This window comes from Populus nigra, chromosome 3 (genome assembly GCF_951802175.1).
Source record: "Populus nigra chromosome 3, ddPopNigr1.1, whole genome shotgun sequence".
Classification (NCBI taxonomy): Eukaryota; Viridiplantae; Streptophyta; class Magnoliopsida; order Malpighiales; family Salicaceae; genus Populus; species Populus nigra.
The window spans coordinates 504447-530426 of NC_084854.1; the positions used below are offsets into that span (position 1 = coordinate 504447).

The 25980-nt window shown below is 35.4% G+C and overlaps 5 protein-coding genes across 16 annotated transcripts; 4 read left to right on the plus strand and 1 right to left on the minus strand.

The window, feature by feature from the left end:
• Positions 1–878: 878 nt before the first annotated feature.
• LOC133689898 (uncharacterized) lies at positions 879–6889 on the plus strand. Of its 8 annotated transcripts, none has more exons than XM_062109997.1 (14): positions 879–966; positions 1008–1066; positions 1257–1342; positions 1692–1853; positions 2240–2461; positions 2684–2761; positions 3453–3554; positions 3645–3964; positions 4078–4188; positions 4291–4775; positions 4900–5080; positions 5864–6106; positions 6199–6333; positions 6492–6889. In XM_062109997.1, the coding sequence occupies exons 3-14, from the start codon at positions 1264–1266 to the stop codon at positions 6621–6623; spliced, it is 2250 nt and encodes a 749-aa protein (XP_061965981.1). In that variant the 5' UTR covers positions 879–966; positions 1008–1066; positions 1257–1263; the 3' UTR covers positions 6624–6889. The 8 variants fall into 8 exon arrangements, with proteins under 8 accessions (XP_061965981.1, XP_061965980.1, XP_061965984.1 ...); XM_062109999.1 differs by having other exon boundaries at positions 933–966; positions 1254–1342; XM_062109996.1 differs by having other exon boundaries at positions 914–1066.
• A 1095-nt stretch (positions 6890–7984) lies between these two features.
• LOC133687935 (uncharacterized) lies at positions 7985–11119 on the plus strand. Of its 4 annotated transcripts, none has more exons than XM_062107289.1 (5): positions 7985–8201; positions 9129–9809; positions 9975–10050; positions 10619–10655; positions 10855–11119. In XM_062107289.1, exons 2-4 carry the CDS (start codon positions 9152–9154, stop codon positions 10653–10655), a joined length of 771 nt encoding a protein of 256 aa, XP_061963273.1. In that variant the 5' UTR covers positions 7985–8201; positions 9129–9151; the 3' UTR covers positions 10855–11119. The 4 variants fall into 4 exon arrangements, with proteins under 4 accessions (XP_061963273.1, XP_061963272.1, XP_061963271.1 ...); XM_062107288.1 differs by having other exon boundaries at positions 7986–8201; positions 10619–10693; XM_062107287.1 differs by having other exon boundaries at positions 7986–8201; positions 9129–10050.
• A 925-nt stretch (positions 11120–12044) lies between these two features.
• On the minus strand, positions 12045–14732 carry LOC133690013 (cytoplasmic 60S subunit biogenesis factor REI1 homolog 1-like). Its single transcript, XM_062110152.1, has 5 exons — positions 14447–14732; positions 13239–13814; positions 12969–13138; positions 12557–12775; positions 12045–12387 (listed from the first exon to the last, which is right to left on the minus strand). Exons 1-5 carry the CDS (start codon positions 14549–14551, stop codon positions 12231–12233), a joined length of 1227 nt encoding a protein of 408 aa, XP_061966136.1. The 5' UTR covers positions 14552–14732; the 3' UTR covers positions 12045–12230.
• An 884-nt stretch (positions 14733–15616) lies between these two features.
• LOC133690111 (protein KAKU4) lies at positions 15617–21111 on the plus strand. 2 transcript variants are annotated; one of them, XM_062110301.1, is made up of 13 exons: positions 15617–16047; positions 16145–16200; positions 16365–16480; positions 17101–17216; positions 17308–17435; positions 17866–18048; positions 18763–19027; positions 19192–19271; positions 19535–19571; positions 19665–19740; positions 19838–19941; positions 20316–20412; positions 20497–21111. In XM_062110301.1, exons 1-13 carry the CDS (start codon positions 15744–15746, stop codon positions 20846–20848), a joined length of 1914 nt encoding a protein of 637 aa, XP_061966285.1. In that variant the 5' UTR covers positions 15617–15743; the 3' UTR covers positions 20849–21111. The 2 variants fall into 2 exon arrangements, with proteins under 2 accessions (XP_061966285.1, XP_061966286.1); XM_062110302.1 differs by having other exon boundaries at positions 19838–19923.
• A 706-nt stretch (positions 21112–21817) lies between these two features.
• LOC133688265 (COP9 signalosome complex subunit 5a-like) lies at positions 21818–25980 on the plus strand. The gene is made up of 6 exons (XM_062107693.1): positions 21818–22309; positions 23662–23943; positions 24023–24170; positions 24379–24458; positions 25477–25554; positions 25652–25980. The coding sequence occupies exons 1-6, from the start codon at positions 21887–21889 to the stop codon at positions 25739–25741; spliced, it is 1101 nt and encodes a 366-aa protein (XP_061963677.1). The 5' UTR covers positions 21818–21886; the 3' UTR covers positions 25742–25980.

Genomic DNA, 25980 nt, shown 5'->3' on the forward strand with positions numbered 1-25980 from the left:
TCTCCCTTTCCTTGTGGGATTGTTACTCTTTCTTCCAGTCCAGTTGCCGCAAGAAATCTCTCCTTGGTTGCCGACTTACAGGTGCTGCAAATCCTCCCCTGCAAGGATTCTGCACCGACCCTGCTGCCAGCAGCTTCTGCCCTGTTTCCACGGCTGTTTCCTAGCTCCCTCCTCAGCCTTCTAGCTCTCTATTGTAGACAGGCAAGTACTACAATGGAGTTATGTATTTGGACACTACCTGCCTGGCAAAACGCCTATCAAGAAACAGTTTTTGGATTACTTGCAAGGGGCTGCTGAGATTAACTGGAAAACTTCATCATTATGTTGAGAAAGAGCTGAAACAGAAACATTTCCCAGCACTCTCAGTCAATTCCAAACAGGCTTACGTGAACTGACAACTATGAATCGAATTACAGAATTTCAGAGTTAAATAGATTTTTTTCTTATCTTCAATTTGCACAACAGTTAAAATTAATTTTTTTCCTTGAGTAATCTTAAGAACATACCATCCATATCACTATGATACATTTAAGAAAATTTAAAAGTTACTCCACATTTTTTTTTATCAAATATTATTAAACAAAAATATCTATTTTTTAAAAAATTTACTCTCTTCTTTCATTTTTTTTTAAATAGTTTTTTTATCTTTTAAAAGTTTTGGTTTTTCTCTCTTTTCTCAATTTTTTTTTCTTACTTTTTTATCATTCTTATAATAGTAAGTTATTTAATCCATAGACCAAAATTTAAAAAAGTAAGTTATTTTATTTTTAGGGATAATATTGATTTTTTTTGTAAAATTAAAATGGTAATATTAAAAAATATATATATAAGAATAGAAGTAAAACATTGATGAATCTATTGAAACAAAACTGAAATCCACTATAAAATAAAATTTCTTTCATAACCAGTAATATATATATGGATGTTATGATGGGGTGAGTGAGAAACAAAAACAGAGAGAGAGAGAGAGAGAGAGAGAGAGAGAGAGAGAGAGGAGGAGAGGAGAAAAGAAAAGAAGCATCTTCTAGGCTCTGCTTGCTTGCTTTGCCACTGCGATTTCACACAGGTCACAGTCCTTTAACCCTAAAAATCTCCAGTTCTCCAACTCATCCTCCCAATCCCACTCTCCTCTGTTTGGTTTCCGAGAAAATCCCAGAAAACCAAACCAAAATTTCAGTGATTTCTTCACTTTTTCAGATCAAAATCAAAACTTGCTTGGAATGCTGAGTTAATTTTTTTTTATTTGTGTTTAGCAGGATTAATATGCCTCGTAAAGGGAATTACGGATTTGATTATGATGATTACGACGATTATGACTATGACTATGATGTAGAAGATCAAGGTTAGTATAGATACGTTATATTAATTATTTTTTGGGCAGCATTACTAATAGGAAAGGTATGTTGAAAATCACTGAGAAAAAGATTGGATTTTTAAGAGATTTGATTTATGGTTTTCTCGAATTACAATTTCAATTATCCAAATAACCTTTCTAATGAATTAATTAGGTTTTTCTGTTTGTTTTTTTTTCTTAATGAGTGTAAGAATAGAAAAAAGCTTTTGAATTTGTGCATAGAAATATAGGATTATGTACATATAAGTTTATGTTTATTGAAGGGGATATGATGTTGATGTTCTTCAAGTTGTTGATATTGTAATTGCTGGTTGTTTGGAATTTATTTGTGTAACAGTTGAAGCACCTGAGCCTAAGAAAAAAACGAGTAGTGATAAGGTTCGGGTATGGAGTTGCCCGATTTGCACTTATGATAATGATGAGAGTATGTCTGCATGTGATATTTGCGGTGTTATTCGAAGTTCTGTCCCTGGAAAACTCAAGGATGACAAGGGAACAGGTATGCAAGTGTCCTTTGTTAATTATAGGAGTACTATGATTGGTTCCGTCCATTATTCTTCTTTGTAATAAGGAATAAGGGAAAAGTATTTTTCATAACATTCTAATTCTTTTCATATTGTGCCTTGCTTCTTGAATAACTTAGACACGAACACGTAAGGAAATTTTGTGTTTGGTTTTTTTAACTGCTTTCTGCTCTGTCTCACATTATCCTTTTCTTCCTGGATAACATTAGACACTAACATAGTAGGCATGCTTTTGGTAGTGCACAAAGTCAGATATCATTTTTCGTTTGATATCACAATGCAGTCAGCTTGCATCTCTGTTGTTATTTAGGTTTCCTTTCAAGCTGGTTCTCCGTTTATAGAATAGATCTCTTTCATGCAGTTGGCATTATATGCAAAGATTCTGGAGTATCCATTATGGCCAAGTCTCTTTTTGCATCATTGCCACATCGGACACCACAAAAGGCTGTAGTAGGTCAGCGGCGGAATGATGATTTTGTGACAGAAGAGGGCAATAACTTCCAAAAGCTTGGGAATTTCCAAGGAAAATTTGATGAATTCCATAAGGCTTTTAGTCCCCATAACTGCTCCCATTTTGATATAGGTCTGAACATGTTTTATAACAGGATGAATTGATGAAATCAGTAGATATTAAAGACCCATTTTCTTTAACTTAAGAATCCTTTTGGATGAAGCTGTTATATATGTATATCCAGCTGATGGCTGTTTTTGAGGTCATTTTTCTATTTTGCTTCTCAAAACTATCATTAGATCTGTGGCTTCTGTGTGTGTACTGATGTTGATGTTGCGTATATTACTTATACAGCTCCTTTCAAGTTTGATTTCCCATCTCCAGATGACATGGTTTCTAATGGGTTACGATCCTCCAAAATTGGATCTAAAGGTATCCTTTTATTTTCAATTTTGATAGCTCACTTTGTGTCCGGTGCCAAAAACTTTATTTCCTTGATTTCTAAAAAGATTAAATCCTGTTAGGAATGAAAAAAAAAAAAGTACCATCTTGCTTGTATAGCTGCCATTGCCTGGTGCAATTGTGAGTATCTACAATTTCTCCCTTCCAGGAATCTAGTTTGGTGGACTACATCTGGGTACTGGCATTTTATTCATTCAAAGCATCCTACCCCTTTCGGCTGAGTACCACAGGGAAATAACTTGCATAAAATTATAGCTCAACTGTTTATTTTGAGTTGCTCTTATCAGGACTGTATGGTCTGCCGTAAACACATAATCAAGAGAAGGTTGAGTCTGAATAAAAAATTATGTGTCCTAACTTGCAAATTTAAGGCCTTGAATTTTTTATGTGATAGAACAATTTCCTATTGAAACATGTGAAGATAGAATATGCTACCTGCCTTGCAATTTCCTACAGTATATGACTTGGCATTCACTTAGTTGGTTTGCATGCATAAACATAATATATATTTCTTACATGTGTGTGCGTGTAATATATGCATACTCATGATATTCCTTGTTGTTTTCCAAAACAACAATATAGTTAAAATAGCTTCTTTTCAAGAGCTTTCCAGAATATAATATTGCTTCATCTTTGTTCCTGTGCTGCCTTTTTATTGCAGCCAACCTTATTAACTCCAGATCTCAAAATGCATCTGCTGGCATTTCTGAGACTGTTAAAAGTTCAGATAAATCATCTGCCTCAATTCCAAAAGGCAAACAAGGTAACATGGATGACAGCAATCATTTAATGAATGGAGCTCCGCAACGAAGTTGCAAAAGTTCTGATAGTTCTTCTGCTTCTATTTCAAAAGGCAGGCCTGGTGTTGATGAGGGCAATCATAACAAGAATGGTGTAGTTGACACTCAATCAAGTGAGGAAATTTCAGATAGCACATCTTCATTGATGCCAAAGGCCAAAGATAAAAGTGTTGGTTATAGCAGTTCTTCAATAAATGGGGGCAAGTCTCTTGGTCTTACAAGTAATTTGAATGACATGTCTTTGTCTGATAAATCTGGAAACTCAAATAAGGCTAGTGCCCAGAGGCCTAAGTCATCTGCACAATATCAACCTGATAAATGGATGCTCCCAGACAAATCAGAAAATGCTTTGACACAACTGAATCTTGCTATTGTAAGTCAGAACTTTGGTTTAGTCATACACTCCAGGAATTTGTTGCTAATATCTTCAATAAGGATATGTTACCAGTTGCATTAATGATAAACTTCATCTATAAATGATTATAGGTTGGCCATGTTGATTCTGGCAAATCAACACTCTCAGGTAGACTGCTACATCTTTCGGGACGGATAACCCAAAAAGAAATGCACAAATATGAAAAGGAGGCCAAGTTACAGGTGATGTTAATGAGGTTTTGCTTCTTTGCATGGATGTGCTGTTCAAATAAAAAAACAATCACAATAATACTTGATTTTGGTTCTTTTTGGTAATTCAAACAGGGCAAGGGGTCATTCGCTTATGCTTGGGCATTGGATGAGAGTCCTGAAGAAAGGGAAAGGGGAATAACTATGACAGTCGCTGTTGCTTATTTTGATTCCAAAAAATATCATGTTGTTGTGCTTGATTCCCCAGGCCATAAAGACTTTGTCCCAAACATGATATCTGGTGCAACACAAGCCGATGCTGCCATCCTTGTTATAGATGCCTCCATTGGGGGTTTTGAAGCTGGAATGGACAGCAAAGGGCAAACTAAGGAACATGCACGTCTTATTAGAAGTTTTGGGGTTGACCAAATCATTGTCGCAGTTAACAAAATGGACTCAGTAGAGTACTCCAAAGACCGATTTGATTTAATTGGAACACAACTTGGAACATTTCTTCGTTCTTGTGGATTCAAGGATTCCTTGGTGTCATGGATTCCGTTGAGTGCAGTGGAAAATCAAAATTTAGTTGCAGCTCCTTCTGATGTTCGATTATCATCCTGGTGAGTTCGCTTTCAATTTATTTACAAGAAATATTTTCTGTAATGGGAGCTATAAAAAAGTCTCACTAGCATCTTAAAATTATTTCTGGGGTGTTGAAAATTTATCTAGGTAACTGAATTGCAGGTACCATGGATCTTATCTGTTGGATGCAATTGATTCTCTTCAGCCACTGAAGAGAGATTTCTCAAAACCTCTTCTCATGCCCATATGTGATGTAGTTAAATCGTCTTCACAAGGGCAGGTGTCAGCCTGCGGTAAACTAGAGGCTGGTGCTCTTCGGAGTGGATTGAAGGTATGCATTAAGGTTGCTACTTCTTGTTATAACACTGACTTTAGACTTTCTGAAAAACAAGTGATTTGGTTCATCATTGAGAAATCAATTGGATGGGTGACTTGCATTTTTCCTAATAGAAACCCATCATACCCAGTGCTTCTTATTATGGGCAGTTGGATTCCTTGCATTAAGCTTAGGCTTCAATAATTAGGTTCAATATATGTACCAATAAATGTGCACATATAGATCCCAAAACTTGTGGTGGTCTTCACTTGAATGTTTCTGACCTCTTTCTTTCTGTCTCTCTGGAAGGATGTGATTAAGGTTGAAGAAATTTACAGAAATGCTACCCAATTTTCTCCTTGAGAGTTGAGAGTTCATGCTTCAACTATGTGAGAATTGTTCCTTAGTGTGTGTTTTTAAATGTTGACTTTTGCATAACATGGGAAAATTTGTTGAGACATTCGTGAGTTGATCATAGGCTGTCCCTGGATCATTAATGACCCAGAATTTAACCATCTTCACATTTACTGTTCTTACCCTTTGTTTTTTATTGGTGCCGTAACTGGCCACTGATTTGTTGTCTCGACATTTGCTCCTGGACAAGATTAGTTCCCTAGCCTGAAAATATAATGTGGGGTTACTGAATGTCCATTATAAAGTGCAGATCCTACTTATGCTTAAAATTTATACCGGTGGTTGAATTTATGTTGTTAATAATACCTATCCTGCTGGGGTTATATTTATCTTTTGTTTTGGCCATTTTTTATCCGTGCTGGTACTCTAACCACATATTTAATTGGTGGAATGCAGGTTTTAGTTATGCCATCAGGAGATGTGGGGACAGTACGCACCCTAGAACGGGACTCTCAGATTTGTGCGGTCGCAAGAGCAGGAGATAATGTGACTGTCAGTCTCCAAGGCATTGATGGAAGTAATGTGATGGCTGGGGGTGTTCTATGTCATCCTGACTTTCCTGTTGCAGTTGCAAAACATTTTGAGCTGAAAGTGCTCGTCTTAGATTTTTTGACAATCCCAATTGTCATTGGCTCTCAAGTAAGCTTGTCTCTACGAAGATGTGTGTTTTTTTAATTTTGTTCCAGAGCATCTCTCTTTTACAGTGATGATCTGATCATTCAAATGTGCAGTTGGAATTCCACATACACCATGCAAAGGAAGCTGCAAGAGTTATTAAAATAATATCAGTACTTGATCCAAAGACCGGCAAGGTGTCAAAGAAGGCACCTCGCTGTCTTACCTCAAAGCAGAGTGCCATAATCGAGGTGGATTGAATTAAAAAGAATGATAGTTTCTTCCATCAATTTTTATACAGAAATAGCAGTGAATTGAAAAAAAAAAACATGAACGATAAATCCTCTGTCAACATTGATGCAGAAACATCCGTGAATTGATCTCATGTTTGTCATTTCACTAATTTCAGGTGGCTTTGGATGGACCAGTTTGTGCGGAAGAGTTCACGAATTGCAGGGCTCTTGGAAGGGCCTTTTTGAGAACATTAGGGAAAACCATTGCCGTCGGAATTGTAACAAGGATAATTGAGGATCAGGAATAGCTAGCAACCATGAGAGGAAGAAACCTCAGTGTTTGAGAGGTCTCATTGCTAGAATTCGCCACATCTGGCGACAGGCTCTCGAGCAACCTCCCAAAACACATGTAACAACTACACAGGGGGGCTTAATCTTTGAGTTTTGATGGATCATTTTGTCTGTGGGTTGCATCAATATTTATACATCTGTAAAAAGGGCAGCCTCCTATGTTGTAATGTAATTTTTTTTTATTCTTTTCAATGCATCTCTCATTAACATAGGTCAAATTTAAGTTTTTGTCCATCCCAATACTATTTCTTTTGTTGTTTTGCGTTGACCACTATCCTCAATTAATTTATCTTGTCAAATGTGCTATGAAGTGGGTGCTGCTAGTTTCGCCATTGAAGGCCATTTGGGAGCATGCAAGCAAATATGAGATTGAGATTCCCTCATGCTAGGGATTAAATAAAGGAATCGTGCCGTGCATGCTTGGCATGTGTTTGATCAGTAGGTGAAGTCAGTTCATTCAAGTCCATTTCTAAAATAATTTGAAATGAAATTCAGATCGAGTCAGGTTCTGTTTATTGAATAATTGAGTTAGATTAATAATAATTAAGGGATTGAGTTAGATTATTAATAATTAAAGGGTTGACATCCAATAGTAGCTTTTTGATGGTTTTTAAAATAAAAATAAAAATAAATATTTTTTTCAGATTTTTACCGAAAATGATGCTAAATTATTCATTAGTTTTTTTTATATTCAATTTGAGTTTATCTATGGTTTATATTTTAAAAATAAATCGTACTAATTTCTTTTTCAAAATAACATTTTCATTTAAGCAATAATCATAGTCGACTTAAAATATAATTAATTTAAGATTTTATTTATGTCAAGTTTCAATAAAAATCAAATGCAGATGAATCTAGTAAGTTGATTTAAAATATAATTAATTCAAGATTTTATTCATATCAAGTTTTAATAAAAATCAAGTGAGAATTAACTACCATTTAGATAATTTTTTCAAAATACAGTTTAACTTTTTTTTATTAAAAAAATTAAATATTATTATTTTAATTTTTATAAAATTTTAAAATATTATAATTTTAGATTAATTAGGATTAATCTAACTTAATTCATAACTCAAATTAGACTGAATTTAATAATTGTGATTCATTTTAAAATATTAAATAGCAATAATGTGTAATTAAGGAGCATGGGATATCAAAGATTTTGTTTCCAGGACTTTTTTTTTTTTAAAAAAAAAAAGATCATGCATTATTTATTACATGAAAGTTATGGTCAATGCATGGAAAAGGGTAATAACGTCACCGAGTTATCTTGATTCTTGACCTTTTATGCAATATCTTGTTAGTGAAAATAACCAAAAAAATTGAAGTAAAAAAATGGCAACGACAAAAAAATAAAAATAAAGACTTTACCTTTCAGTCACACAGACAGATACAAGTGAAGAGAGAAGAGAAGAGAAGAGAAGAGGAGGAGAGGGCCTACCTACTCCTACTCCCGAAACTGACTTCTCCAATCTCTTTGGTCTTTTCCCCATCTGGGTTTTTCATTCCAGTCCCAAAGTAGCTGTCTATTTAAGGTTAGAACACTTCAAATTTTTCTGTTTTTATTTTGATCACGTATATTGGTTTTAAGTTGTACTTGATCAGCTGGTTTTTATATATAGTTTTTTTTATTGGAAAGAAAATCCTTGATTTTGGGTTGTTTTTTTGTTTTACTACGATGATTTTGATGAATGTTAGTTTAATATATATTTTTTAATTATTTGCTGTTGATCCTTGATTTCGAATTGGTTAATTTGTTTCTCTGTTTGTTAATTTTGAGAAAAATATGTGCGAATCTGATAGGCTTATTGGGTTTTTAATGTTATTGAATAGTACGGATTTGTTGATTGATTGATCAATTTTGATGACCATTTGACGTGGATGCTAATGCATGCTCTCGCTTCTAAGCATGGCTAGTTTGATCAAAGGGAATTATCCAGGAAGTCTTGATTTTGAAACATTTAATTTAAGTCTCAGGGTGAGTGTGAATTCGTTAATTTTTTATGGACGTTGTTATGATGATAATACAGTGGTTCTTGAGTTTAAGTTTCGCATCTGAAGGTTATACTAAAAAAAGGAATTAAGTTGATTTGGTTCAATTCAAAGTTATAAAATATTTAGAAATTATTAGGTTCAAGTGGGGATTTCTTACTGAAAGTGGAAAGGTAAGTGGTGAAGATGACAAGTTACTGATTTGCTACTTTGATACAATGATAATGTTGACAAAGCAACTTGGTACTGGCATGTTTTCCTTGGCATGTCTCCACACAACTCCTGTCAACTGTTTTTTTTTTTTCTTTTTTGTTCTATGTGAAGCTTTCTGCATTTCATGTTATACAAGATTGTGGTTTTTCATATCTGTGTTTTGCATAGGAGCTTAGCTAACCATATTCAGTAGTTGCTACATTCCTCTTTTCAGTTAGTTTGCTGTCTGTTTCTGAGTTTTCTTAATGTCCTTGTAGATTGTCATTTGGAGGGGTTGATCATGGCCTTTGAGCCTTATTTTCTAAGAGGTCACCCTGCCAATACTATCAACATAGAAGATATTCAATTGAATACCAACTGGGAAGATGTGATTTGTCCTATATGCCTGGATTTTCCTCACAATTGTGTACTCCTCCAGTGCTCATCTTATGATAAAGGGTGCCAGCCTTTTGTGTGTGATACAGACCATTTGCATTCAAATTGTTTGGGTCGTTTTAAAAGTGCAAGTGGTTTGTCATCCCCTTCAACATCTGATCCAACTCCTGCAGCAAATACTCAGCCAGCAGTAGCAGATAGCAATTCCAAACTAGTTTGTCCGTTGTGTAGAGGTGAAGTCATAGGGTGGGTTGTTGTTGATAAGGCTCGTTTACATTTGGATGAGAAGAAGCGTTGTTGTGCAGAAGAACAATGTACATTCATGGGAACATATTTTGAACTACATGAACATGCTCAAATAGAACACCCGCATGCTCGCCCTTCAAAAATTGACCCTGCTCGGCAGCTTGATTGGGAAAATTTTCAGCAGTCATCTGAGATAATAGATGTTTTGAGCACCATACATTCAGAAGTGCCACGTGGAATTGTTCTAGGAGACTATGTGATTGAGTATGGAGATGATGATACTGGAGATGAGTTTGAGGACTTCCCTGGAGATGAAGGTAACTGGTGGACTTCTTGTATCTTGTATCAGGTATTTGATAACTTCAGAAATTCAAGAAATAGAAGAAGGGCAAGAATAGCTGATACAAGGAGAGGAAGTCGCCACTCAAGTTATGATACTTCAAATTCTGATGAAGGCTCTGTAACATCTGTAGACTTTGCAGAATACAGATTAGATGAGACTGATGATGAGTTTCCAAGTTCAAGCGTCTCCTCCAGGGGTAGTTCTGGTCATCGCAGGTCAATAAAGCTACCTTCTTTCTTACATCTTGTTTTTTTTTTTTTTTAATGTTCAATTCAACCCTGGAGTTCAAGTTTTCTCATTATGATTATTTGCATTATTTTTTTTGGTGGACATTGGGCACAGAATCGTTGCACATTTGCTACCATACAGGGACTGATATACAAATCTGTAGGCAACAACTAAGTGGAAATTCTGGTTACCTTTGATTTTGCAGGATGTGCATTCAAATGAACATCTGACAGTCACCAAGTAAAATAAATTGAGAGCACAATAAATGCACTTTTCAACCATTTCTGATACATTAATCAACCTTATTTAATATAATAGGACTGGTTTCTGCTGTCCTGGGTAGTTTTCTTGCTGGGTGCAAAACTTCACTATGTGCACTAGAAGCATTCTAACAAGGTCATAATGGGTTTCAGGTGTATCTGTGGTACATGCCATGTATGTAAAGCTAGTTTATTTCAATTGACCACTTCATTTGTCAGAATAAAATTCTAGCAATTGCTCACTCTTTAACACTTTCTTCCTATAATTTTGTACTTACTGTTCTATATCTCACAGTTCTCGAAGACGCCGCTCTCGCTTCTATGACACTTAGGTATGTACTTGCTCGTGGATCCTTAGCTTGGAAATCAGGTAGGCTCATTTTTCTGTAGAAAGGCCCATCCTTGCCAATTTAACAGTGCACAGTTATATTCATAGCGGTGTATCCTCCATCTCATTGAAATTCAATTGTGCACTCCTATTCGCTTACCTAAGATATTATACTCACTGAACCCCTTGTATTGTGTTAGCAGCGGCTGTAATTAAAGTGAAGCAAAGGATCGAAGCAAAATGTTAGGGATTCCGCAGATAGTGTTGGTCTTCAAACATTTAAAAGTTAAATCCAGACCTCATCTTGTTGTATATGCAAACTAGACTTGCTCGTTAGACATGAATTTTTGTATTTGCCATCTCCAGGTAGTCATATGGTGACTAAATTTGTTCTTTGGATTTTTTTTTCTTTTTAATTTGAGATTGACTATTAATTTCCTTAATAGAACTTTGATTATCTTAACTGTATATATTCTTTTTCTGCTAGTGCGTCCTTGTTACAAACTCATGGATTAGCTCACCTTCTCCTGTCCAGCAGAGATATGAAGCATATTTTCTGGCATGTTATCTTGGCTTGGCAGTAGTCATTTGAGTAATGACTTTGTTATTTTCTGTTATAAAATTGTAAAAGAACCAATTCAATTAAAAATTAAAAAACTTAAACTGAGATCCCGAGAATGGTTTTTTATTGCTTTTTTTAACACCTGAAACTTTTATAGATTTATCATTAATTTATGTTTGATTTTATTAATTTAATTAGATAAATAATTGTTATTAACAAGAATAAGATTAAACAAGAATAATTTACATTACTCTTTAACAATAATTGCATGTGCAATTAAAGTACCACTCAAGAAAAAAAAATAGCATCTTCAATTAAACTAGAATCATTCTGTTTGTGATTCCTGAAAAAGACCGCACAGAAACCTTCAGTATATTCTGTGGTAGAAGATGCTGTCTAGACTCCAGTGGCAGCATTTGCCGACGTCAATATTTCCAAAATCTGCTCACGTCAGTTGGCAAATTTTCATTTTAAAGCAGACGCCGAAAAATACATGAGGTGACACGTCCACTCTAAGAACAATTTAGCTAGAACTCATCACATGGAAAGGGGGTACGTTTTGTATCTAAGCTGATATCCTCCAGGTGATGGTTCAATAACCTTGGATTGTAAGCCCTAAAATGATGCTCAATTCCACCCTCGCACTGGACATTTGGAAACTTTGACCTGAAGAACAGGACTGCTGTTGCGCCGCGAACCTACTTCTAAGTTCAGTAATTCAGCAGATGTCTAGTGACCATGGAAGGCACCCTTTATCTATCTTCCACTCCCAAAACAATTATTAACCAGAGATAACTGGTAGGCTCTGTATCTTGGCCAGAAAAAAAGAAATTGAAGAAGTACTGCAATTATGAAATATTAATTTCCCAATCCGGCCAAACGGGAAAGAAGCAAACAAACGAGACTGTGAACTTGAGTACTATATCAATGTAGCAAACACTTAAACAAGTAGTTGGAAATTCGAAAGCAGCTCACAACAGTAGCTAGAATTACAAGAAGATGACGACATGCCCTGAGCTAATATGGGACGTTCTTGGGCAGGTTCCAAATAACGTTATTCTTCATGTTAATTTTGGTCCGCATGGCCTCTGCTGATCGACTCACTTGCTTCATCACTTTCATCCTCACCATTTGCTCTCTTGACTGGACAGTTGTCAGCCCCATGCTCCGGTATCTGAAAATTGGAACAAAGTTAAGACGCCATACCACTGCTTCTGTCAATTTATTTGATTCCTAATATTACTTGGGTACAGGGGAAGAGAGAGCGATTTCATTTAATTTCAAACTGTTTCCTCTTCAATATCACGATCATATTTTCTGAAAAACAGAGATTGAAAGCATACCTGGACGCAAGTGCAGCAGCAATGGCTATATGATTTGCATGCGATGGTCGTGGCTTCTGGCGATAATAGCGCAAGTATTCTCGGGAACCTAGTGTTTTGGATGATACTTTATTACCAGATTTTGTGGTTATAATTAGCTCTGAACCACCACTACCAAGTTCAGCAGTGTTGGCCATGTCACCTGATGCAACAAGTTGTCTACCATCCTCAGCCACATAGCTGCAACCAGGAAACAAAATGGATACACAATATGGAAATAAAATTACAGATGGAAGTTAAAAGAAATGACTAAAAGCCAAGTATTGAACAAGATAACTCTGCTTCTGATTATAGCATCATTACCAGAAAGTATGATAAAAGAAATGGGTTTTATATGAAATTAACTGCAGTCAATACTGAGCATTTTACAAACCTGCTGCTATAATCATAGAAGTCTTCTAACTCAGCTTCCTCATCCTCATCACCATCACCGTAATGTACTTTGCAGTGACTTTTTGCTTCCATATGCTTCCTAACTGCTTCCAAGCTGTTGAAAGGTTGACGCTTGTCATTGCAGTACAAACACATGAAATCCCTCTTCACCTGGAGAGGAGAAAATAGCATAAAAGTAAATATGACTTCTAGAATAAAATAAAATAAGAATATGCTGCGCAAATAAAGAATATGGCATGTAATACAGTACCTTGAGGCCAAGATAAGTAAGAAGACCCTGTGGATCCTTCAAATACTCAACATCAGGAATAAAGAACCCATGCTGCTTATGCATGTGAACCATGCAGCTTTCTATGTTATCATGCTCTTGATCACACACGAAGCAACATGATGGATCCAACAACACATCATCTTCACCATCCTCAACAATATCATCAAGGGAGGCCATCTCATTTACATTCAAACCAGTCAAAGACTTTGTGGCCTCAGCAACCAACTCTTCATCCGAATCAACTTCTTCCCACTCATCCTCACTCTCTTCACTTTCTCTAACATCTGCCTCCCTTTGCACAACACGCTTATTCACCTCCCGTCGAGGAAGCGGTTTAATCACAGTATTCTCCTCTTCCTGGTTTGTTCCTTGAGAAGCTCGCAATATATGGCTCCTTGATTTAAGGTGCTGATCATGAGCTTTGGAACTTCGATATCCCTTGTTGCATAGAACACAGCTATAAAGCATAGGGGTTTCACTCTTCTCTTTCTCTTTAGCAATTGCAGACTGTCTAGCCACAAACAGCGCTTCAGTCACTCCCGGAACACCAGCAACCTAGATTTTAACAGAACCCCAGAGAAAGGTAAAAATTTGAGAACTTTTCATGATTTTTTTCAAGGAAAACTGTATCATTAGTCCTCTTATTGATATCACCAATCGCCGAGAAACCCTAAGCAAAATCTGTTATTTTAATCTCTGACTAGACGATAATGTTGATTCTTCCACTAAAGCAATTCATGAATTACACACTTCATTCCGATACTATATTAGTAAAAACAGTGGCTGTCATGTAATGGTATTTACAAACACAATGGCTTTTGCTATACCTCCAAGTTATTTCTTATAATCAACAACTAGCTTAATCTCCATCAAACCACAAAAGCACACCACTACGTTAGCTTAACATCATTACAGCTATCAACAAATAAAACAAAATCAAATCATTCACTCAACAACAATCAATTAAAATTCTAAACACTGAAAAAAAAACGAGAACAGAACAATTATTATCACTCAAAACCTCAAAATTTTCCACCATTATAAGCATCTCTTTCAAAAAAACAACAAAAACCCAGTGATGCAATAAACTCAAACTAAACTCTAAAGCAACAAAACCCCGTATAAAAAACATTAACAAAAACACAAATAAGCAAAGAAAACACTAAAAGAATAAGAAAAAAACCCACCTTTCGTTTAAGATTGTAACGGTGCCATTCAGACTTGTAGTGGAGTTTTTGTTCAGCATCATCATCGAATTCTTTATTACAAGCGTTACAAGTTAATCCTGGCATTTTATTCTCTCTTTTTTCGGCTTTCTCTGTTCGATTTCTCGTTTTTTATAAGAGAAAGAGAGGCGAAAATATACGACCGCTGGTTGTCGGCGAGAAGGTGAGATTCTTTTCCAAGACACGAGTCGTTTGCTGCGCGAACCCCTACGATTGATCGATCAGCTTTAGCTGAAACCTTAGAGAGTTGTTGATTTTCATATAAGTTGGTGGCCCAACCTGTTTATTGCCATGGGCTTTTGGCCTAACTTTATGATGGAAAAACAGTACGTTTTGTTTGGTATAGTAATTATTTTTTATTAAAATAATATTTTTATTTTATTATTTAAATTTTATTTTAATATCCACGTATCAAAATAATATAAAAAAATTAATTTAACATAAAAAATACAAAAATTAATTTTTAAATACAAAAATATAAGTCTCAACGTTGATAAAATTATATCAATAAAAAAAATAATAATTAAAAAAAAATTAACTTTTTTTATTTTTTATAAAATTAAGCTCTTTTCTTCCAATCTCATCACAAATTAAATTTACTATCAAATCAATTCTCATAATTATAAAAATACTTAATAATCTCAAAAAATCATATAAATTTATATGAATGATTGTGATATCATAAGCCAGACTCTTTTAATATTTGATATTCAAGAAATAAATTATTTTATTTGATACAAGAAACACAATTTGTTTCATCTTCTAAGTTCTAATTAATTAGTTTCACGGTATTTATGTTTTTATTTAAAAATAATAATTAAACTATAAGGTCCAATCTTTTAACTTGGTGTACGCCGGGTCTTAAACCAGATTAAAAGCGTGTTTGGTAGTGTGATTATGATTGTTTTTCAAATAATTTTTCGTGTTAAAATACATATTAATGATGTTTTTTTATTTTTAAAAAATTATTTTTAACATCAATATATCAAAACGATCAAAAATATATAAACTATATTAAATTTTAATAAAAAAAAATTAAAATTTTTAGAAACACAAACCCAACCACGTTATCATACGTTCCCTAATTCGAGTGGGGTTTAATAATTATAATTTTAACCCATCAAACTCTTACATTTGTAAAGCACCCCACCACCAACAACATTCCTCTTCTCTCTTTAACGAGATCCATCCACCCCCGGATAACCGCTCCCTCTCTCTCTCTACCTGAAAATTTTCCAATTTCAAAAACTGAGTCACGATGTCCCCCATTTCCCGGCCTCCGAATCGACTCACTGAGTTCAAATCAGGTGGAAAAATCGTTCGACCCAGGCGAACCACTACCCGTCCCACTCCATACGACCGGCCTACTCCTCGCCTTTCCCCTATTTCCACTCCTCAAAACCCTAATTGGCTTTCTCGTTTCATTTTATCTCCTTCTCGTATAATTGCTACCGGTGCCGGAAAAGTCTTATCCACCGTCTTCGGCTCTGAATCCTCCGCTTCCTCCTCCTCCTCCTCCGATGTCGACGAAGAAGAAGAAGGCGATTCCGGTTCTACTTCCGGTATTGCAAATTTGATTTGGTTATTAGTGTTTAATCAAATTAGTTTAGAAATGTTAATTTTCAAATAATGAAAATTCTGGCTTGTGGCTTTCTGTAGAGGGTGAAATGGAAGATGTCAATGACGGCAATGGTTCTTCTCAAAGTGATGTAAAGGTAGTTTTTTGTGTTCCTTTTAACTTGAATGAGGGATTTTAGATATATTGCAGATGTATCATTTGATTTTTGAGTGTTTTGTGATTTAAATTAAGCTTATTTTTTGGCATTTAAGAGCGTGAGATTTTTGGTGATTGAATTTTTTTTATGCGTGTGGAAATTAGGAGAATCAGACAACTGAAATTGTTAATTACTCGAAGAAAGATCTCCCTGCTGTGGAGTGGAAGACTGCGACATTGCGTGTAATTGCACAGCTTCTAATGCAGGAAACGTTCTCGAGGTAATTGGGAATCACTTACATTGTTTCTTTAGAAACATCTCGCATGCACATTTACATTGTTTTTTCTTGAGTCCATGCCATTAGGACCCGGAACTAGGATTTTAGTTATGAGGTTCCAGAATGATAGTTATAGAACAATAGGTAATTTCTTTTGGGAGGGGGGGGGTGTATGTTTTCTGTGAAATAAGCCTTAAATTCAAGGGTAGATTAAAATAAATAAATTCATGACTAAAATAAAATTTGCCAAACTCTCGGGGGTGCCATTGTCTGCTCAGCTATGCTGTAGTTCCGCCGTTGCTTGTCATCAATGCATTGGAACCATCTGTTCTGGACTTCTATATATGACTGCTTTTGTTGCATTTGTGTTAATTCACCTTGATTCTTGAACTGTCAACTCCAAGCATTTAACTTAATTATTGAGATATAAGGTTCAAGTAATAGTTCAAATTCAAAACAATACATTGGTAATAACTATCATGGTTTATTTAATTTGTGAAGCTTTGCTGACAATTTTAAATTCTTTTGCCTACCGCTAAGGTTGCTGGAGATTATTCTTTCTTTATATATTCAGCCTTGGTTTGATTACAAATTCTGAATTATTTTCTATTCACAATGACCAGGGAAGAATGTGACAGACTAACACATATTATTAAATCGAGAGTGGTAGATTCTCCCATCACTGGAAGCACAAAAGATGGGAGGCCGAGTAAGACTCTGGACAAGACAGTTGGCAATGGTATTGTTATTTTGGATTTTTCACATTCAAAGTACTTAGAAATTTATATGCCTAGTGGTATATCTTGCTGATTGTTTTAGCCCTGTTTCAGATGTTGGTACACCTGATATCTGCAATACAGCTGTTACAGAGGCCAAAAAATGGTTTGAGGGAAAGAAATTGGGGTCGAATTCAAAGTCAGTGGAGTATGGAACCTGCATTTTGAACACTGCTCCACATGTTAGTAATCCTTTTATTTTTATTTAATCCTAGTATAAAGGAATTTATGAAAACTACAATATTTGCTTCTTTAGATTATAGTGACGTGGCTTTGTATTTAATCATATTTTACAATGGGTCATGATGATTTTAGATTATTCCATGCAATGGCAGTTCCCTTGTCCTTGTAATTCGTTTTCTGTGAATGTGTCCATTTTGCTCATTGAAATGTATATGCTCTCATAATAATTTGACTTGCTATCCTCCTTTAACCAATTATTGTCATTGTCTATGCATTGATTTTTTTTATTAATCTTCTTTTTGTAGATTCTGTTTTCACAAGACCAAGGAACTAAATTGTGCAAGTACCTTAACACACTTGTTTTATTCAGCAACTGCTGTGAGCTAATTGGTGCACACCACCTTTTTGCTATTGATTTTTATTGAACAGGCTACTGAAGGAGAAATGGGTTCACCAGTGGATTTGGCCAAATCTTACATGCGAGAGCGTCCACCTTGGGCTTCTCCTTCCACAAACCACATCCAATTGCAATCACCGCCATCAATGGGAAAAGAGCTTTTTGTGGAAGCAACACCATTTTCAGTCAGTGGCAAGTCATTGTCCCAATCAAAGGTGTCGTTTGGAAGTCTCTTTTACTCTTCTCCATTTATTTGTATAGTTATAGACCCTTTTATTGCGTTTGTTGTAGTGATAGTAAAAAATGATCTTGTGAACTTCAAAGGGTGTTTTGTTACCACTTTGACTTAGAAATGCAATTTAGTGATTCTGTCTAGGTTTTACTAGACAGTCATATTTTTTTCAGGATGATAAAGCACACATCCATGAGTAGTTAAGTCAGGATCAGAAAAGGAATGAGAGTTTCTTGAGAGTCTCATGCTTATTTTTCTGGCTATAAAGTGAAATTGACCTTGACAAATGCTAGTTCTGTTTGAATTTGAACAGATTGATTAATTTTTTTGAATTCATTGGAAAGAAATTGAGCAAGGAACTCATAAGATGTATTATTAGAATTTAATTTTTGTATGTAGAAGCAAGGACAGAATAAGGGGAAAAAATGAAGGCCATTACTCAGTTTTGACCCTATTGTGGTCATGACGGGGTACTGGAGGGGAGAATTTTGTAGTAGTCCTACTCTTGTGCACTTTTGATAGAAGTGGCATCTCTCGTAACTCTTCAAACTCTCTTACCTTTAAATCATGTGATGGCCTCTGAGGGCACTGGGAAGAAACATGAAAATGATGTGCTTTATGCAATGTTTGCTTATTTTCTCAAGGTTATTGCTCTGCACAGCTTAAGTTATTGTGATATGATGAAACTTGAATGCAGTTGAACAGGGATTTCCTGGTCACTGGTTCATGGAATATCCAGGAGGAACTACGTAAAGTGAGATCCAGGGCAACTGAAGAGATGCTGAGGACTCGACCATCTTCCAAAATGGATTGGTCTGCATTAGCTTCAACTTATAAAGGAGGCCCTAGTGTATTGGGGGCTGGAGAATTTAGTGGTGCTAAAAATAAACTTTCCAACTTCACACAATTAATAGATGTACCTTTGAAGTGGGGAAGTGCAGCAAATAATTCTGGCTTCACAGGTGTGTTTTTTAACCTGCCTGAGGGAAATTATGTGAATTGTAGCTGTGGTCACCAGTGCTATAACATGTGGATTATTTATGAAATAAAACCTGCTTGGTTAAAGTCTTTTTATCCAAGAGGGGGGGAAATGAAATCTCATTTTCTGCATTTTCTGCATTTTCAGATACTCAGATGGCACAAGTTAGGTTGCAGAAAGATGATTTTTCACCTAATGCAGCTACTTCTGTTCCCGAAAAAAGTCAGGTAACTTGGATGTGCGATTGGGAATTCAGTAAAAAGTTTTTCTTGCTCATTTGGTATATCTATTAATATTACCGTGATTAGCTCATAGGAATCACAAAAATTGTTATTACCATTCCCTATAGCTAAAGCAATTCGGTTATGGAATCCTTGCTTCTTCTTATTCTTCTTTCCTTCCTTTTTAGTTTTATTAGAAAATAAATTGAAACTTCTATTAGTAGAACTAAACTAATCATGTCTGATGATTTACTAATATGTTCATGAAGGGTCTGGGATTAACACCGACCACTGAGGGAATGGCAGGTGCTTTTTCCATAACCACTCAATTTTTCTTCTCTCTCTCTTTTATTCTCTGGTGATTACTCTTTCCTGACAAATGGAAACCAATTAATTTAGGATTGCGGGATGGCTCTGAAGGGATATCAAGCCATGAACAACAGCAGCTTCCAGAAGAAGTGATAGTAAAACAAAGGTTAGCTTCCCCTTTCCCTGATTTTCTAAAATCCTATGGGCTATGAAGAGGTCTATTGTCCTTTCTTATGATTTCCACATCTCTCTATATGTCATAGTGCTGATGCTGTCATCGCCAATGGCCCAGAAGACATTGAGGAGACTAGCCACCCTTTGAGCTCTAGAATGGAAAGAACTGTACAAGGCAAGAGTTTTAAATCTGGTAACGTCCTAGTAGAAACATTTTATTGACAATGTGCAGTTTATTACTTGACCATGTATGGAGGATTTTAGTTTATTTGTTCCTCGTTTGCCAGGCTAAAAGCTGCTTCTATTTACATTTCTGACAGAGTGGTTAGGATATTAATATGAGAGATGTGCATTGATTTCATTGTCTAAATCCATGAATTAGAATTTGGGAGTATACTTGGAGCTGAATAAATACGGAAACATGGTTTTACAGAATGCCCTGTTCTAATACTTTCCGTTAAACTATGGCCCTAACATTCTATTGTGTTATTTGTTTCTTGGGTGGACTGTTGTTTGTCAATAAGTAGTACCTTTTCTCAAGCTGATCCTCTCTAGATGCAATCCCAGATTCAATGTTACTTGAAGTAAATTTTTCACCATCCAAGGAAGTTGCTGGAAGAGACGATTCAGTTACTGTCAATGGCTTCCCTTCTTCGGCATCCAGGTGAAAATCGTGGCTGCGGTTGTATTTTTTTTACTGCTAATTGCTTACTGTAATTTTTGTTAACACCATTTTCTTCTCTCCAAGTTTGCCTGAGGCACAGGAAAGAGAACAGAAGTCTATGCCGTGTGGTGAAGAGCACAATCCAGTTGGTCCAGATCATGACAAGATGACAAGAACTGCTCCTGCCGAGGAAACCTGCAAGCTACTGAGTGAGGCTTCCATGGAAGTGCCAAACGTAAATGAAAATGATAGTGTTGCTACTGACTCCCAAGACAGCTCTAGCATGCACCAAGAAGGATCGCTGCAGGCTCAGGCTCTGGCTCAACCAAATCCAAAACGCGGCTTGGGATCCAGGACAACTGGTGTCAGTGAGAAGCAGCAAGGAAGAATCGTGAGCAGCAGATACAACAAGAGAGGCAGGGGACGGGGTAAATAATCCTAAATCATGTCCTTGTACTCTAGTGTAAAATTAACTGTAAACTAGACTAGAAAGGGAGGATAGTGCCACGACAGGGCTATATTAAAGTTTAGCGAGATTGATATAGCTCTCCTAGTTTAACATTAACTAAGCTGGTTTTTCCCCTTCAATCGGGTGTTTAGTAGCTGTTAAATTTAGGTATTGATGTCAGTCCAGAGTGAGGAATTGTCTCTGTTTTGCACAAGATTTGCAAGCTGTAGTGAAATTAATTTGTTTTGTCATCTTCTTTTCTTGGTATAATCGTTGGTTTCTGTTGAATTTATTGAACAGGCAGCCATTTTCCCTCTAATGAAATTTAGTTCTTTCTTTTTTTAAAAAAAAAATGATTCTTTTCTGGACATTTAAGGTTATATACAGATCATAGAAATAGATTAAAAACATGCTATCGAGATTTCTTTTTAGGCAAAGCACACAACCCTTTTTAGGCAAATTTTCACTTCTCAGAGATTTTATGAGGTATCTGCGTAGGTTAAGTTTTTATATAGGATCCGATGAAAATTAATTTTATCGAACTTAATTAATCTTGTTGAACCTTATAGTTATTTATCCGGCTAAAAATCTAGTTTAATATTTTTTTTAAAATAATATTTCAACTATATAAAAATAATTATAATTATAAAATTTGATTTGGTCCGTGATCTAGTCCAAAACTCATCTTATTTAAATATTCAACACAACCACAAAGTTAATTAAAACTTCGTTTTTTTACAAAAATATCTTTTCCAAACTCTATAGAATTTTTAAAAAATACCTGACAAAATAAAAACTTACCTTCTACTTTGATCGGCTTATAGGAAGTTTTAGATAAGTTTCCTTCGGAGTTGAAATTTGAAATTGAAAAAAGGACTAAATTATAAATATAAATAAAAATAAGGATTGATTAATAACTTTGGTTAAACTATAAGAACTACATTACAGTTCACTCTAAACTTATCTTAACCCCCACACTCCCCGCTTCTACTACATAAACCCTCCCTCATCTCTATCGAAAACACCATGGATCCCTACCCTTCTTCTTCCATAGCCCAAAAGACCTGGGAACTCGAAAACAACATAATACCTATCGACACAGCAACCCCGACTACAACAGACACTTCTTCTTCTTCTTCTTCATCGGACGCGATTTTTTACTACGATGAAGCAGCACAAGCGAAGTTCCAGAAAGAAAAACCGTGGTCTAATGATCCGAATTATTTTAGAAGAGTGAAGATATCTGCACTTGCGTTGTTGAAGATGGTTGTACATGCTCGATCAGGTGGGACTATTGAAGTTATGGGATTAATGCAAGGGAAAACTGATGGGGATTCTATAATTGTTATGGATGCCTTTGCTCTTCCTGTTGAAGGGACTGAGACGAGAGTTAATGCTCAAGCTGATGCTTATGAGTATATGGTTGATTATTCTCAGACTAATAAACAGGTTTGTTTTTTATGTGATTGCTTTTGGGGGGTTTTTAATTAGAAAGTTCATTGCCTTTTGGGGTTATTAGGGTTTTGGATTCCCTTGTTATCTCTTTCTCTTTCAAAAAGAGGAAAAACATTTTGGGTTTTTTGAGTAATTAGGGTTTTGGGGGTTTGTATTGCTGTGGTGGTTGTGTGTGTGGAGAATGGTTGCATTGTTGGGATTTTGTGATTTGTTAAAAGGAGTAGAACCCTAAATTTGCAATTTGAGTTAGAAAAGTAAGTGTTTTGAACCCTAATCCGGAGCTTAAATGAACCGAGGATTAGTCCCAAGATATAAACTTTCTTACATTTTATATTATTTTGAGGTTTTTTGGGGTTTAGGGATTTGTTTTGTTGTGGTTTTTTACGAGTAGAGAACGCTTGCATTGGTGAAATTTTGTGATTTTGAGTAAAATAGACCCTGGGTTTTCAAGTGTAGCGAATAGTTGCGTGTTGCAATTCTCTAATTTGTTAGACACTTTTTGTTTTTGAAACTGGCGTTTCAAAAGTTTTTTTTTTTTGTAAAAAATTAAAAAAAATTATTTTTTTTTGTTTTAAATTAATAATTTTTTAGTATTTTTAAATTTAAAATTAATTTTTAAAAAATAAAAAAAATATTATTTTAATACATTTAAAATAAAAACAGTCACAATCACATTTTCAAACACACTATAGTTTGACTTAGAAAAGAAAGTTTCTTAAACCCTGATTCAGAGCTTAATTGAATAATAATTTGTTCCCAAAGTATAAAACTTTCTACTTTTTATATGTTTGAAATAGCAAATTTCTAGCTTTATGTCTCGTAAGTGTGTGGAACTCCTAATTTATACTTGCCAAGCAAACTAGCTGAAAGGAATTCCGTGAAGACTCCATTTAGAAATAGTTGGTAGCCCCAATCTGATTGTTAGACACATTCTGTACACACACATTGTGGCTTTATGTATAAAACCTTAATGTCTGATAATTGCTGGTTTTATTTTAAGCGATGTTCAAGTAGTCCTGGGAGTTTGTCTTTTGCATCTTTTTGTTGCAAGGGAACACTAGACATGAATAGTTTTTCTGTTATGCTTGAATCACCTCTAATTTGATCCATGTTGTAACTTGACTACTTGTTCTTATTTTTTAAGAGTAGGATTTAAATCCTGAACAGTAGCACCCAAGGTTCCACATTCTGTATTGACACATAAACTGACTCCTTAAAATATTTCTTAAAGAGTGGATGGAAGCATTATTTAAAATTTGTAATTCGTAATTCATTTATTTCCATGTCTCCCTATTTATTAAGGCCTTTTCCCCCTTTTTTGACAAAAAGAAGTGGTGTTTATGCAGGCTGGACGTTTGGAGAATGCTATTGGGTGGTATCATTCACATCCTGGCTATGGATGCTGGCTTTCGGGTATTGATGTTTCAACCCAAATGCTTAACCAGCAATTTCAGGAGCCCTTTTTGGCAGTTGTTATTGATCCAACAAGAACTGTCTCAGCTGGGAAAGTAGAGATTGGGGCATTCAGGACATATCCAGAAGGATACAAACCTCCAGATGATCCTGTTTCTGAATATCAAACTATTCCTCTTAATAAGATCGAAGACTTTGGAGTCCATTGCAAACAGGTTATTATATTAACCTAGACTGCTTGCCCCTGAGGTTTCATAGTATTCCATTGTTGACTAATGCTTCTTTGTTTTGCAGTATTATTCTTTGGACATCACATATTTCAAGTCTTCTCTTGATTGTCACCTCTTGGATCTTTTGTGGAACAAATACTGGGTGAATACGCTTTCATCTTCACCTCTCTTGGGTAATGGAGACTATGTTGCAGGACAAATTTCTGATTTAGGTAATTTCTAAATTTTTGGTTTATTTTTCTTTTATGCGATTTTCTTCTAGTTTGGATTCACGGTTAAAATTAAGTGCAGCTGTACATAGTTGAAAGACCAGGGTACTTAAGGTCTATGAGTATCAGTAGCTTATATATGAGATGAAAAGGCTAGGGTTTTTTTTTTCCCTGCCTATCAAGATGCAATAATCATCCATTTGTCATGCAGCTGAGAAGCTGGAGCATGCAGAGAATCAATTGGCACATTCTCGATTGGGACCATTAATGACTCCTCAAAGAAAGAAAGATGTGAGTATCGTTTCCATCAGTAGAGTTATATATCTATGTTAATTCAGAATTATAACTGTTGACTGCTGATCTAAGCTCTTTTGCACCAAAAATTAACGTCTCTGTCAACCACAGAATAGTTCCACTTTACTATTGTGCATTATATTTGTTACTTCATTGCTGTATGGCATGCAATACTAAAGAATAGTCTTTTTTCTGATGGGACATCTAAAGACTATTTCCTCATTTTCTCTATAAGAGGAATAGGGCTACCTCTGTGTATTCTGCTAAATGTTTGGTCTTTTGCATAGATATATGTGAAAAGTGACATAATGGGTGCCTAAAAATGTGCAATTGATGCATTCAACTGATAGGTTTGCTTTAGTTTTCCTGCATTTATGAAACTGATGCAAACATTGTTAACAAAAGGCATTCATCGAACTGCTAAATGTGTTGACCATCGTTGCATCATGTAAATGTTTTGGACCTGCTTTAAACTGTACCTTTGTGGGTATCACATGTTCTTTTGGTCACATAACTTTTTTATTTTCGTTTCTGTCCTGGGAAAATGTTTGGTCCTTAATATCAGGGCATTAGCCTGCATCAGTCATGGTGATATCCTATGGTGTGGAGAAGTGCCTCTGTAACATGTCATGTACCTGAAAATTTTGCATGAAATTGCACACACAAGGAAACATTATGAAAATATATTTGGCCTGAGATTCTGTCCAACTCTTCTTCTTGTTGGAATTATTTGTTCGGGCAAAGGCAGTGTACAGATACTGATTTTATGTTGTATGGGCTAGAACTAGAAGATAATTCTTTTCTCAGATTTTGTCTTCAATTTTCATCTTAGGACCCTATTTTCTTAATAGGTGCTAGCTATGTCCCATGCATGCTTACATTTTTTTTTCTACTTGTGCATTTCCTTTTGTTCTATTCAGTACTTTTGCATCCTACACATCTATTCTTTTGTTATATAATTTATGGTCTCTAGTCTCTTTGGTGGTAGTTTTATTTGGGATTTTCAAATTTGCAGGAAGAATCTCAACTTGCTAAAATTACTCGTGATAGTGCTAAGATAACTTTGGAGCAAGTTCATGGCCTAATGTCGCAGGTAACTGGCCAATCCAATTTTTAGATGCCTTCCTTACTTTGAAAAGTTTTATTATTTAGGAGAATTTCATTTTTCGTTCTTGCCTTTTTATGACTAGGTTATCAAGGACATCTTGTTCAACTCCGTTCATCAATCAAACAGATCTCAGACGGAGCCATCTGGCCCTGAGCCAATGGTTGAAACCTGATTGATGTTGATTTCCTCCTTGGTGCAGCAACTGATGGATGTTCCTTTTTTTCTGCAGAGCAGGTTAAAATTGAAAATTGACGGTGAAATTGGAATTTTTTCCTTCAACTTTAGAGGCAGATGTAAATCGTATCAGCTTCCTTCATTGTTTTATTCGGAATTTAAGCTTTTGTTTGTTTTGGCAATTTACATGTCTTCAACTCAGTGACACGGTAATTTAAATATAGGAACCATTAACAA

Bases quoted from the DNA above. Each gene is read 5' to 3' on its own strand.
- LOC133689898 (XM_062109997.1), top strand. From the start codon at position 1,264: ATGCCTCGTAAAGGGAATTACGGATTTGATTATGATGATTACGACGAT. The intron at 4,776-4,899 runs GTGAGTTCGCTT...ACTGAATTGCAG, and splicing joins GATGTTCGATTATCATCCTG to GTACCATGGATCTTATCTGT. The intron at 6,334-6,491 runs GTGGATTGAATT...CACTAATTTCAG, and splicing joins AGCAGAGTGCCATAATCGAG to GTGGCTTTGGATGGACCAGT.
- LOC133687935 (XM_062107287.1), top strand. From the start codon at position 9,152: ATGGCCTTTGAGCCTTATTTTCTAAGAGGTCACCCTGCCAATACTATC. The intron at 10,051-10,618 runs GTCAATAAAGCT...TATATCTCACAG, and splicing joins GGTAGTTCTGGTCATCGCAG to TTCTCGAAGACGCCGCTCTC.
- LOC133690013 (XM_062110152.1), bottom strand. From the start codon at position 14,551: ATGCCAGGATTAACTTGTAACGCTTGTAATAAAGAATTCGATGATGAT. The intron at 13,815-14,446 runs GTGGGTTTTTTT...GTTAAAATCTAG, and splicing joins GTTACAATCTTAAACGAAAG to GTTGCTGGTGTTCCGGGAGT. The intron at 13,139-13,238 runs GTACTGTATTAC...TCTCCTCTCCAG, and splicing joins TTACTTATCTTGGCCTCAAG to GTGAAGAGGGATTTCATGTG.
- LOC133690111 (XM_062110301.1), top strand. From the start codon at position 15,744: ATGTCCCCCATTTCCCGGCCTCCGAATCGACTCACTGAGTTCAAATCA. The intron at 19,028-19,191 runs GTGTGTTTTTTA...CTGCATTTTCAG, and splicing joins AAATAATTCTGGCTTCACAG to ATACTCAGATGGCACAAGTT. The intron at 19,942-20,315 runs GTAACGTCCTAG...ATGCAATCCCAG, and splicing joins AGGCAAGAGTTTTAAATCTG to ATTCAATGTTACTTGAAGTA.
- LOC133688265 (XM_062107693.1), top strand. From the start codon at position 21,887: ATGGATCCCTACCCTTCTTCTTCCATAGCCCAAAAGACCTGGGAACTC. The intron at 22,310-23,661 runs GTTTGTTTTTTA...GTGTTTATGCAG, and splicing joins ATTCTCAGACTAATAAACAG to GCTGGACGTTTGGAGAATGC. The intron at 23,944-24,022 runs GTTATTATATTA...TTTGTTTTGCAG, and splicing joins TTGGAGTCCATTGCAAACAG to TATTATTCTTTGGACATCAC.